Source organism: Canis lupus, chromosome 18, assembly GCF_011100685.1.
Source record: "Canis lupus familiaris isolate Mischka breed German Shepherd chromosome 18, alternate assembly UU_Cfam_GSD_1.0, whole genome shotgun sequence".
In the NCBI taxonomy this organism is placed as follows: Eukaryota; Metazoa; Chordata; class Mammalia; order Carnivora; family Canidae; genus Canis; species Canis lupus.
The window spans coordinates 15578910-15593259 of record NC_049239.1 but is presented as its reverse complement, the minus strand read 5'-3'; the positions used below and the strand labels follow the sequence as shown (position 1 = coordinate 15593259).

The 14350-nt window shown below is 34.5% G+C and overlaps 1 protein-coding gene across 5 annotated transcripts in view; it reads left to right on the top strand.

The window, feature by feature from the left end:
• Positions 1-14350, top strand: part of KMT2E (lysine methyltransferase 2E (inactive)) — a 93011-nt gene that overhangs the window by 26597 nt on the left and 52064 nt on the right. For all 5 annotated transcript variants that reach the window (XM_038562742.1, XM_038562743.1, XM_038562741.1 and 2 more), the window contains one exon: positions 1643-1827. In XM_038562742.1, the coding sequence (XP_038418670.1) occupies positions 1757-1827 (71 nt within the window). In that variant the 5' untranslated portion in view covers positions 1643-1756. The remainder of the gene's footprint in view (positions 1-1642; positions 1828-14350) is intronic.

Genomic DNA, 14350 nt, shown 5'->3' with positions numbered 1-14350 from the left:
ATTTATTCATGAGAGAAACAGAGGGAAAGGCAGAGACACAGGCAGAGGGAGACGTAAGCTCCATGCAGGGAGCCCAACATGGGACTATATCCCGGTTCTCCAGGATCACACCCCGGGCTGAAGGCGGCGCTAAACCGCTGAGCCACCCGGGCTGCCCAGAAGATTAATTTTAAATGAAGAGGGCTTTTCTTATGTGACTGCTATATACTGATTGCTAAATATGTGCGATGCTGTGTACAAAAATGCTTTACATTTATTATTTCATTTTCTTCACAGAAAACTTGATAAATTCCCACTTTTTAAATAAGGAACCTGAGGCTTAGGTTAAATAACTTGCCTAGTTCACACATCTGGCGAAGAATAGAAAAAGGTGCCAACGCTTATGTTTTCAATTTTTAGGTGCAAAAGCCTGTTGCCATACATTTTTATTATAATATCGTATAATTTAGTAGGTCTCCACCAGTTATACATGATTTAAAAGTAGAGGCTAGTTTTCTTGAAGAATTCAAACCACTTTTACCACTTTATTTCTCTATTTTGGTATGTGCTCTGATCAGGTATGAGCTCACAATCTGCAATATGTGAAATAGGAATTAACCTGAGTTAGGTATTCTCAAGGTTATTTGTAAAAATTAAAGATAAATACAAGAATGGCTATTTGAAGAAACCCTGCTCTTCAGTATTTCAGGTATAACATGGCGGTAACAATTTTGACTGTTGCTCTTTTCTTGTTTATAGGATTATCTCCCTGTTTTGTTCCTAAGTTATACCATATTATTACTGAAAAGATTTTGAGTAGATAGTTCACAAAGAGTATCATGTGCAAGTGTTATACAGTGAATTAGAAGCATTGATATTGAAGCTTGAATATATTTTGTTACTTGGTAAATTTGTTTAAAAAACAGTTCAAGTGTATTAGTTTAGCTAATTAGTTAATACAAACTGAAGAAATTGAGAACTCCCTCAGTAGACATGTATTTTTATATAGTATGGAAAATGACAACCACTTTAAAACAGATTTTATTATAAATAAAATAGCCTTCCATATATATGGGGTGTGTGTGTGTGTGTGTGTGTGTGTGTGTATAATCAGTAGAGTAGAATTGGTTCAAATCGTGGTTTTAATTTTTGAACTGAGCTACCGTGGTTAATTCTGTAACCTTTCTTGCTTTTTTGATCCTCAATGATAAAAGATTCCTATCAGAGTTGTAAGGATAATAGAGCATCCATATAAAAGCTAATATGATGCTCAGTCCATAGTAAGTACTCAGTATTTGTTAGTTTTGATCACTTTCTAGAAGATTTATTTTGGATACTAGTGCTGTACGAAATTCCATTTAATCTTTCAGAATGAGTAATATTCATTGGTTCTTCACTAAGTAATATACCTTAGTTAATCTTTCTTTTGGTATTTTAAATTCATTCCCAAAGGGAGATTTTGATTCAGAAACTTTTCATCAGAATCCCATAACTTAATTCAAGAAAAAATTAAATGAAATAGAGATTCCCTGAGCAAATTTCATTTTATATTGATACTTTAATGAAGAATGCTTCATTCATATATGTCACTTACTGTTGTTATAGTGTGACTGTGTTAGGAATATGAAGATAATTTTTAACTTTTCCCTTTTCTTTTAAACAGGGTTTGTGGATGCACTTAGATGTTTGCAATGAGCACTGTGGCTGGCATGCCCCAGTGTTTTGGATACCAATGCATAGGACTCCATAGTAATCGAATTTACCAGAGGCGAACGTCATGAGCATAGTGATCCCTTTGGGGGTTGATACAGCAGAAACATCATACTTGGAAATGGCTGCAGGCTCAGAGTAAGTATTTAAATTAAAAGTATTTTGGTTAGGAAAGGCAAAATATTTTATACAGTTATTGTAACACAACCAAGAACTGCTTGGTTCTTGGTTATGTTATAGTTTTTCTCATTTTAGATTCTTGTTGAAACAAAGTATCAGAAGGTTAAAGGCAAAAACTTCGCTTAACTGAGTTATTTTTTAAAACACCTCTTGAGCCAAAATGCCATATCTTTTTCTAACTCTTTTGTCTTTACCATCTGCTAATTGTCAACCTTAAGAATCATGGGGGTGCCTGGGTGGCTCAGTTGGTTTGACACCCAACTCTTGATCTCAGTTCGGGTCTCGATTTTGGGAGTGTAGGTTTGGGCCCTGTGTTGGGCTCCTCGATGCTGGGTGTGAGCCTACAAAAAAAAAAAAAAGAAAAAAAAGAAAAAAAAAATCAAGATAACAGATTACTGGGTTGTTTTTTTGAATTGTAAAATTTGTCATGTTTATATTAGAAAAGTAATTTGTTTTACATTTGAATATTTACAAATATTGTAAGATCTATTTAAACATGGAATTTGATCGCTTCTCGGCCTTTTGGCTAAGATCATGTGTAAACATGGAATTTGTTTTTTTAAGTTGAGTTGAAAAAATTCAAGCCATTTTAAATAAGAGAAAGATACTATTTTCTGCTGGCTGATTATTTTGATAACTTGTGCTTTTATGAGAGCCATTTCTGATGGATTCAATGAAAGGTTCTTACTTTGCCCCTAGATTATTTGGTTTAGGCATTTATACAGATAGATTTCACTATATTTTGTTTTTGAATGACCAACCACCTTAACATTAGGTTATTGGCTATGAAGATTGATTGATCTTGGGAATTGCAAGGGATTCCAGCAGGAGTGTTGTAAGCTGTAGGATGGAAAGATGTATATGTTTGTTCTCTGATTCAATAAATAGATATATTGTGTCTAATGGGACTTTAATTGACCAGAAAGCTGATCTTTTTAGAATATACGTTTGAAAAAGGAAATTTATTTATTTTAAGGCCTTAAACTGAAATATGGAGAGGATAAAAATGCTATTTATTCTTCTTTTGCTGGCATTTTAACTGGTTAGAAGTGTTTCACCCATTCTGTGTGTACCATTGGGAAAAACCTAGAGATGCTCTTTAATCATTCAGTAATATATTATAGTTTATTTAACTATGATTATTGTAATACAGTTTTTATTTTTTTATTTTAATTTTTTTTGTAATACAGTTTTTAAAAGCCATTGCTTTTTGCATGCTGTATTTTTTTTTTTTTTTGTAGAATGATAGATTCCTAACAAGGCACTCTATATTAACAGGTGCTTGCCACTTATTCTGCCCAAATAGTAGGGATACCATCAGGAGGAAAGATCTTGGAAGTAGTGCTTGGGAGACAAAGTGTTACGAGTCTCAAGTACTGGTTTTTCTTAGTGTAAAGCATCTGGGAGATACAAATCCATGTCTCATAATAGTTATAGGCATGTATTGGTAAAGATTCTTTGCTTCCTAAATATAATCACCTTCTGCAGTTCTTTTTAAATAAAAAATTAGTGTTTTTTTGTTTTTTTGTTTTTTTAAGATTCTATTTATTCATGAGAGACAGAGAGAGAGAGAAAAGCAGAGACACAGGCAGAGGGAGAAGCAAGCTCCATGCAGGGAGCCCGATGTGGGACTCGATCCCGGCTCTCTAGAATCACGCCCTGGGCTGAAGGTGGCATTAAACCGCTTAGCCACCCAGGCTGCCCCCAGAATTAGTGTTTTAAGCAATTAGTACAAGATGCAATTTCTTTCTTTCTTTCTTTTTAAAATATTTTATTTATTTATTCATGAAAGACACAGAGAGAGAGAGAGGCAGAGACACAGGCAGAGGGAGAAGCAAGCTCCATGCAGGGAGTCTGACATAGGACTCCATCCAAGGTCTGCAGGATCACCAGGATCACGCCCTGGGCTGAAGGCGGCACTAAACTGCTGAGCCACCCGGGCTGCCCCAAGATGCAATTTCTGAAATTTATATACTGAATAGGAGTTTGTCTAGTATGTGGTTTGAGATACATCTGTGCTTTGTTGGCATGTCTAGTATTTGTACTCAAAAACAATTCACAGAATGGAAGACATTATTATACAGTTAAAAGAGAATGAATAATATGGTGAAAGAGGACAATGTCAGGGATAGCTAGCTTTTTTTTTTTTAATTACATTTTGTTAGAGTACTTATTTTATAAGTATGATTTATATTATGGATTCAAATCTTTTTTGGGTACAAATATGGCCATTTTTATTATGGGAAAATGATCGGTTCATGGGTAATTAAAGAATGACTCTTTCTGTTTTAGGAAATTTTTTTTTTTTCTATTCCACATACAGGTATATGTCGCGTGGGCATAGCTTCCCCCACTCAGTGGACAGAAAGTGTAGCTTGTGCCAATATTTATTATAGGACAACCATCAGAATTTTTGTGGTTTAATTTTCGAACTTTTGAATTCCCTTTTTTAATCTAAATTCTGGAAGCTTAAAAAGATCCTTAAATAACATTTTTTTTTGCTTCCCACAGAAAGTTTTTAGAGTTGTTTTTATAGGAAATTTTGATGTGACTATTACAGTGCTTTTTATTTCAAATACATAATCAAAAGTTGTATAAAATGTAGGATGCTGGGAGAAGGATGTATGGGACTTCCCTCCCTATTTCTTTATTTCCTGTGAAGCTACATAATTATTTCAAACTGAAATGTTTTTAAGAGAATTACATTTTATTGTATTCATGTGGCTATATAATGTTAATTATATGTTAGTTTTTTAAAGAAAGATTGTACAGCTAAAATACAATCTATCACTAATTAAACTATTTTAAAATTTAGGAGATACTCAGTAATTGTTTATTGAGTGTGTTAGTGTACTGGACCAAATTTATACTAATTTCTGAGGCTATAAAAGAGAATTTATTGGATTACTTGTTCATCTAGTCTATCTGTAGCATTTTATAAACAGGAAACTGAAGTTGAATGTCTAGTTCAGGATCTGTGAAGAATGGGTTTGCTAAACTCTAGTCCATTATTTCCATACTTGGTAACATTTGCTGTTGAATTATTGTGTCTCTAAAATAAAACTCATTATTCTCACCAAGTCCAGCTTCTTTATTACATATTTGTGTTCTTCTCATCACTAAGTTTTGAAAACCTTAGGCTTTGCCTTTCCTTCAAGGTTAGGGATCTTGTATTTTACTTCTTTCTATTCCCTTCAGGAGTTGGCTCTCTACCTAAATGTTTGAACTGAAAAGAATAATTTTAAAATATGAATAACTGACTAGTGAAGATTGATAGACTATTGTTCAAGTGTTTCTTTTTTAATAAGAATAAAATTGTTTCATTAGCTTAAGTATTTTTTTAAAGGAGTTATAAATATTCCACAGATTTAACTGAAGATATTATATTTAAAAATCACTTTTTACTATACATAGCATTGATAAAAACCAATATCTACTTGGTGAATAGAATTGGAGTTGAAGCCAAATGCTACAGGGAAGAGTCTTAAGACACCTTAAAAATTGTTGACTACTTAGATCTTTGCAGTAAGTTTTTACCTGCATTATGTTTGTCCTTAGATTTGAAAACTACCCATCATAATGTGCAGGTTAACATAAGACTAATTTTCTCACTAGTGCCTGATGTGATCCTGAGTACAATAAAAAAAAGGAATGGTAATAATTTATTTAAAGGGGAAAATGAGCTAAGTGTAAATACAGTTTTTAAAAACTTGATTTGCAAACTGACCATAACTGGAATAATCAGGAGACTGCTTTTCTTACCTGGAAATTGCATCCGTAAAATTTTTTTATTAACTACATGTCTATAAATATAGGCTAATACTAGAAGTAGATTTTTTGCTTTCAACATAATTTCATAGGATAAAACTAGTAATCCAAAAGAGAGCACATTTTGGATCACTTAAAAGCATCAACTGTGTGGAGAGTGTTTTACTAGAGGCTCAGGTTACAAAGGTATAGTATAAATTTTACCCCTACTCTTAAGGGGTATAATCAGGAAGTCAGAACTCTAGATCAGAGCTGTCCAGTAAGAAAAAGTACACAGTCATGTGTACTTGTAAATTTTCTAGTGTCCATATTAAAAAGGTTTGAAAAAAGGTGAAATTAATTTAGTTATGTATTTTATTTAACTGAGTATATCCAGAGTATTATCATTTTAATATGTAATTAATATAAAAATATGAATGTGGTATTTTATGTCTTTTTCTCCACACTAAAAATATTTGAAATCTGATATGTATTTTATATTTTTAGAATCTCTTAATTCAAACTAGTCACATTTGAAGCACTCAGTATATGTCCAGTGGCAACTGTATTCAATAAAGAAGCTCTAGACTACATAACAAAGTGATGGGGCCTCAGAGAAGAAGAATACAGTGAAGCCTAAGCTATAAAGTAGTTATGAAAGTTGCAAAAGTGAAATCTAAGAATCTTTCTGAATAAGAAAGAGAAAGATACAGTTATGAGGTAGATATTACTATTCTTAATTTATAGGCAAGGAAACTGAAGTCACAGAGCAGAAAAGTGGCAGAGGCCGAACTTAATAATGTGTTCATTTTAGGCCTTTTCTGTACTATATATAACTCCTTTACTAATGTTACAAAGAATGATTTATATAGCATAATTCTTTTGACGTGGTTCACGTATATAGTAGCTTCAGTTCTATCAGTAGTAAATTCAATACAATAAATGACTGCATATAACAAAGGTTTTCTCAGATCTTTGCTCCAGGATAAGGGATGTAAAAGAAAACCTAGACTCCATTATCATTAGACAGGAAGGTTGAGCCAGAATAGCTCTTTATTAGAATTGTATGTTTTTTTATCCTAATAGAACTTACCTCTTCTATTTCTTTTTACCTCTTCTACCTCTGACATTCCTACAATTTGAATTCCTAAATTGGTTAAATAAACAAATAAACAAAAAGTTTGGAAACCCTTTTGGAGCTGGAAAGTGGGAAGATGTATAAATGGGGAATGTTAAATTTAATCTTTCCTAGCCTTTTTGAAAAAGAAAAGCCAAACTACTTTTCTCTATTAGAGACTGGGAATAAGATTGCTAATATTGCATATTCCTTTTAATAATTACTATTACTGCATTGGTACTGTTAGAAATCACTAAAATGAGCTTTTATAGAATTATGAGTACTTTTGGTTGCAGTGGACAAACTACTAAAAGTGATGTAAGTTAGAGGTGAATTATTTTGGAGGAGGGCTCCTCATATGATACCTGGCAACATAATAAATGTTCATTTGTTGCCTGGTAATACTAAAAAGAGAGAACTGTTTTCAGTTTTGTTCTGCCACTAACATACTAGCGAGCCCTTAAATGTAACACCTAATCATTATAGACTTTGGTTATCTTAATTTGAAAAAGAAAGGTTGGATTGGGATATTGTGACTCATTTGACTTAAAATTTCTGAGATTCAGTACATTTTTACCTGTATTTTGCTCTAGTATTTGATATTAGGTTATTTCAGTGTCACTAGAGCCACCTGCTGACAGAGTTCATTACTTGTTGAAGTATTGGGGTGCTTTTAGTCTGAATTTGTATAACTGAAGATGCTAAAATGTTTTGTGTATACTGAAATATTTTCAGTAGCATTTTACTTGTTTATTTTCACTGATGCTTAACTTTTTCGCTTATGATTTCTTTACACATAATACATTACCAATAAACTAATAGTTTCTGTTGCTCTTAAAGTGTTTGATTTCCTTATCCTAATTTGGAAGTGCTTTCACTTAAATGTGGTTTTGTTTTAATATTTAAAAGCCTATTTTATAGTACTGTGCTAGCATTGTTTAGAACTGTTCTTAAAATGATGTTGAGTTTCTCATTTGTTTCATACTTAATCATAAACAATTTTTTCTTTTAATTTTTTTCACTTGTGATACTGAATACAAAGCTCAATACCTCCGCATAACTGTCTGTAATATAGTATATTGTAATATAGTGTATTATAATATCTCCTAATCATTCCAGCAAAAAGGCAAGTATTATTTCTGTTTTGCAAAGGAAATTAAACTTCCCTTAAGGCCACATAATCAATAAAAAGTAGAATTAGGTTTCAACCCAGGGTTGCATGGCCACTTGATTTTATTAATGGATGAGTTAAATGAAATGTAAAATTCCACATGAAATAAACTGAGGACAGTTGTCATGCCAAACCTGCTCTCCATTTTATTTTTTATTTTATTTTATTTTTTTATGTATATTTCTTTAATCAGACTTCGATTTGCCAACATAGAGTATAACACCCAGTGCTCATCCCATCAAGCGCCCCCCTCAGTGCCTGTCACCCAGTCACCCCATCCCTCCACCCATCTCCCCTTCCATCACCCCTTGTTCATTTCCCAGAGTTAGGAGTCTCTCATGTGCTGTCACCCTCTCTGATATTTCCCATTCCTCTTCTCTCCTTTCCCTTATAATCCCTTTTTCACTATTTATTATATTCCCCGTATGAGTGAAACCATATAACGATTGTCCTCCCACTCAGCCTAATACCCTCCAGTTCCATCCACGTCGAAGCAAATTGCGGGTATTCATCGTTTCTAATGGCTGAGTAATATTCCATTGTGTGTGTGTATGTATGTATATATATAAATATATATATATACATACATATACACCACTTAATTTGTTTTAATTATTTTATTTTATTTTTTAAAGATTTTATTTATCTATCTATCTATTTATTTATTTATTTATTTATTTATTTATTTATAAGAGACAGAGGTAGAGGGAGAAGCAGGCCCCATGCAGGGAGCCCGATGTGGGACTTGATCCCGGAACCCTGGGATCATGCCCCTAGCCAAAGGGGCTACTACTGAGCCATGCAGGTGTCCCCCTGCTCTCCATTTTAAAAAGTTTCTTGATATGCTATTGTAATGTGTATAATTTTCATATGCTGTCTTTAAAAAATAATAGATTATAATAAGGATAAAAGAAAATTGACAAGATTTGATCACAAATCTGAAGGAGCATATTGAGAACTCAGATTTTTTATACCTATTGCTATAGCAATTAGGGATTCACTCTATCCATGTGCCATTATTGATACCCAAGTGTGCATTAGTGAATATTTTAGCATTAAAAGGAAAATTAGAGGTTTTAACTAAAACACTTATACGAAGAACTCATTAAAATCAAACTGTAAAAAAAAAAAAAAATCAAACTGTAGAGGTGCCTGGGTGGCTCAGTTGATAAAGTGTCTACCTTTGGCTCATGTCATGATCTCAGAGTCCTGGGATCGAGTCCCATATCAGGCTTGTTGCAGGGAGCCTGCTTCTCCCTCTGCCTATGTCTGCCCCTCCGTCTCTCTCTCTCTCTCTCTCTCTCTCTCTGCCTTTCATGAATAAAATATTTAAAAAAAATAATTTTAAAAAATCAAGCTATATTTTAAAGGATAATACAGAGAAGAAATTAAATTTTTGTTGAGGAAAAAGGAAATCATAAAAGTCCCCAGTTTCTGAGGGTCACAGCTTATTTATTCAGTCGTTTATTTGAGAGAGAGCATGACGGGGGGTGGGGGGGTGGGGAGCAGGGTGCGGGAGCAGAGGGAAGGGGAGAAGCAGACTTCTGCTGAGCAGGAAGCTGGATGTGGAGCTCAGTGTGGAACTCCATCCCAAGACCCTGAGATCATGACCTGATCTAAAGGCAGACGCTTAACTGACTGAGCCACCCAACCCTATTAAGGGCTTATAATATACCAGCCACTGTTTTAGGTGCTAGGGACACAACTTCACATCTAAAATCTATTTATATTCAAATTAACTTTTCTTGTAAAATAGAAAAATGTCATTGTTGGTAGTCTTTTTCTTCTACTTCCACTTTTTTTCTGGAGAGATCTGCCTGGATCTCATCCCTCATCTTTTTTTTTTTTTTTTTTTTTTTTTTTTAAAGATTTGACTTATTTATTTGACAGGGAGACAGAGCACAAGAAGGATAAGCAGCAGAGGGAGAGGGAGATGCATGCTCCTCACTGAGCAGGGAGCCTAATATGCAGGGCTCCATCCCAGGACCCCAGGATCATGACCTGAGCTGTAGCAGACGCTTAACTGGCTGAGCCACCCAGGCGCCCCCCTCCTTATCTTTTTGAGGATGTTTATACTTCACTCTCACCTACAGCTATCCAATATTTCCTGCATCTTCAATTTTTTTCTAATAAGATCATTACCATCTTCTATAACTATCTTAAAATTGCTACCCTTTTTTCTTTTTCTTTTTTTTGCCTGTCACAATAAAGTTTATTATGAAAACAGGCTGGTGTGGGGACAGGGGGTGACCCCCCTTTTTTCTTATTCCATTTTTCTGTTCCTCTTTATAGCAAACTCCTTGAAAGAGTTTACATTCAGCATCAGGCCACACATCACCACAATAAATACCCATGTTGTCAAACTAATTGGTAGTCTTCTATAATTTATATAGCTTTATCAGCATTTGATATAAATAACCAGTTCCTCCTACTAGAAAGATTTAACTCTCTTGGCTTTCTGGATACCACACTTAACTGACCACTCTTTCTCATTTATTGCTTGATTTTCTTCCCTCAAATCTGTTTCCCTTCTGCTCTACGCTCATCTTTTTCTTTAAATAACTCCATCTACCCAGTTGCTTAAGCCAAAACCCTAAGGTGAGTTCTTCTGGGTTATTCCTTTTCCCTTACCATGTCTGATTGATTGGTTAATCCTGTGTCTTCCTACAAAATGCACTTAGGATCATTATGCTTCTGTTTCTCCTGTTGTCCTATTTTAAGCCATTTTCATCTCTTGCTTAGACACTACAGTAATCTCCATGTTTTTCTTTTGCTTTCTGCAATTCATTCTGTCTATAGAAGGCAATATGATTCTTCTGAAGCATAAATCAAATCTTAAATTTTTCCCACTTGAAAACCTTCCAGTGATTTTTTTGTTGACTTAAAATCTAACTTCTTTTGGCACTGTGGGCCCCACTTTTCTAACCTCTATTCAATATTCTCCTTTTAGCCTACTGTTATTCCCATATTGATATTATTTTCCTTGTTCTTTTGAACATTTTGAACTTGTTTCTGCTTGGGACCTTTGTACTTCCTGTTCCATCTTGCCCGGAACATTCTTTTTTTGCCCTTAGCATAGTCTTAGCTGAGCTCAAATATAACTTTTCCATGAAGCCTTTCCTCTGAAAAACTTCTCTGAAGCAGTCTTGTTTTCTTTTCTTATTTTTTCCTGTTTACTAAAATACAAGCTTCATTGTATACAAAGATGTGTTTTATTATATCACTGGATGTGCAGCACATACCACAGGGCCTGGTATGTAGTAAGTATTGAGTCATGAATCATAGTGGTCTCTTGGGATCCCTGAAGCTTATTATATAGGAATAATGATTGTTGAATGTTCATATCTTAGCTAATTTTATTTCAGTTGTTTAGGAGAGACAGAACTAAAACTTAAAAAAAATTTATAGCCTCTCCATTGTAGGAAAATGTAAGGAGGTTTAGAATTGAAGAAATTGTGTCTTCTGTATAAAAAATCTTATACAATTGGTGTGATTTCAGTAAGTTGAATGCTGTAGTTCTTTAAAGTAGCTGTTTTGGTTAGTACCTATTTCAGGAAGCTGGGAAATAATAAAAGGCTTTAGGAACCTAGCAACATTAAAATAGCAACTAGAGAGAGACTAAAATTTACTATATACGTTACCTGAGTGATTGTACTGACTGTGATAGAATACATTAGGACAGAAAAAAAAAGAATACCTTAGGACAGAATGTAGAAGTAGGAGGGATATAAAATTCTCCAGTATTAGAATTTTAATAAGTGATGGGGTTTTTTTGGTAAGTGATAGTATTTTGACTAGGACATTTTAAATCACGTTTTCTTTAACTGATGAAGGATTAAGTGATGGAATTTCCCAGACTAGTTAGAAGTAGGAGTTTAAAATATAATTTTATTTTCTTAACTCTCTGTTTAAAGATTCCTGTTTGGAAGCTTGGTAGTAATGTGCTATAGATAAAAAATGGGCACTTGAAACTGATTTAATCTTTGTGTGGCTAAACAGCCAAATAAAAGATTCTCTTATAAATAAAACAGCTGGGGTGCCAGGGTGGCTCAGTAATATAGTGTCTGCCTTTGGCTCCAGTCATGGTCCTGAGGTCCTTGGGATCAAGTCCAGTCAGGCTCCCTGCTCAGCAGGGAGTCTGCCTCTCTTTCTCTCTCCCCTCTCCTTTGTCCCCCACCCCCAACTTATGAGTTCACGTGTGCGAGTGTGCTCTCTCTCTCTCAAATAAACCTTTAAAATAAATATCAAATTAAAGGGTTCTCTCAGAATGCAGAACATTCTGTTAAGGGGAAAGGTAGACGCAAAGAAGTTTGGCACGTCATGTAATAATTAGAAATTAAGTGGAAGAAAAGAGAATTTAAAGCATATTTGGTAAATGACACCAAGTTTGATAAGGTTTTATTTTTTATTTTATTTTATTTTTTTGGTAAGGTTTTAAAAACGTAAGGCTGCTGGAGAGTTAATTGGAACTTCCTATTGTTAGTGTAATTGACAGATTAAGAGATTATTAAGAATTGTCTTTTAGTCATAAAATATTTGAAAGTCTTTTATTCCCACATCATCATTGAAAGTAACTAAATATTGGGGCAGCCCAGGTGGCTCAGGGGTTTAGGGCTGCCTTCGGCCCAGGGTGAGTTCCTGGAGACTCAGGATCGAGTCCCATGTCAGGCTCCCTGCATGGAATGGAGCCTGCTTCTCCCTCTGCTTGTGTCTCTGCCCCCCTCTCTCTCTCTCTCTCTCTCTCTCTCTCTGTGCCACTATCATAATTAAAAAAAAAATTGTAAAAAAAAAAAATCCAGTATTCATCTCAAGTGTACAATATAATGATGCAGTAGTTTTATACATTACTCAGTGCTCATCACAATAAGTGTATTTGGGGTTTTTTTCCATTTGCTTTTATTGAAATTTGATTTGCTAACAACATATAGTATAACACCTAGTGCTCATCCCATCAAGTACCCTTCTCAGTGCCTCTCACCCAGTTACCCCAAACTCCCGCCCACCCTACAATAAGTGTATCTCCTTTATCTATTTCACCCATCCACCTCCCTGCTAGCAACCACAAGTTTGTTCTTTGTATTTGAGTTTGTTTTTTTTCATTTGTGCATTTGTTTCTTAAATTTCACGAGTGAAATCATATGGTATTTGTCTTTCTCTGACTTATTTCACTTTTTCATACCCTCTGTGTCCATCAGTGTTACAAATGGCATCATTCTTTTTTATGACTGAGTAACATTTCTATGTGTGTATGTGTATATACAGCTTCTTCATTCATCTGCTGACAGACACTTGGGTTGGCTCGCTCCATGTGTTGGCTATTTTAAATAATGCTGCAGTAAACATAGGAGTGGATACATATTTTTGAACTAGTGTTTTCATTTTCTTTGGGTATCTAGTTGTGGGATCACTGGATCATATGGTAATTCTGTTTTTTAATTTTTTGAGGATCCACCATACTATTATCCATAGTGGCTGCCCCAGTTTACATGCCCACCAACAGTGCATGAGTGTTCCTTTTTCTCTACATCCTTGCTAATGCTTGTTATTTCTTGTTTTTTTTTTTATTCTAGCCATTCTGACAGGTGTAAGGTGATACCTCGTTGTTGTTTTTTAAAGATTTTATTTGTTCATGAGAGACAGAGAGAAGCAAAGACACACAAAGAGAAGTAGGCTCCATGCAAGGAGCCTGTGTGGGACTCGATCCTGAGACTTGGGGATCATACCATGAGCCAAATGCAGATGCTCAACCACTGAGCCACCCAGGCATCCCCTCATTGTTGTTTTGATTTGCATTTCCCTCATGATTAGTGATGTAGAGCATCTTTCCACGTGTCTGTTGGCCATCTGTATGTCTTTGGAAAAATGTCTGTCCTCCACCCATTTTTAATTTGGATTATTTGGGTTTTTGGTATTGAGGTACATGGGCAATTCTTTTTAATTTGTGCTCCTAAACTTCAGTGAACATAAGGTGCTTATTGTAGATTTCTGAGCCTGATCTTTAAAAAATTTCATTCCTTCAGTTAAGTAGAATTGTAAAAAAATTATAACCTGCATTACAGGTGATGTGATGTCATGATTGTGTTAGTCATGCTTAGAAAAACATGCTTAAACATGTCTTGGTGCTTGTATCTCTGACTGCATATGTACTTTGTGTGGAATACCTTCTTCATCTCTTCCACCTCTTCTTGGGCTTGTTAACTTTTCATTCTTTAAAATTTGGTAAATATGATTACTATTATGAAGAGCCCCTGTACATATCTCTGATGATACTACTGTAATCATTGTTATACTTGTCTTCCCATACATAAATTTCTTAAGGACTGCTTCTTCACTTCTTTATTTCTTAATTTCCAGCATCTCAGTGTCTTTTTTTTTTCTTCTTTTTCTTTTTTCTCTCGTGTCTTCTGCTTACAATGTGGGCTAAAATGTTTATTGAGTGAATTAAA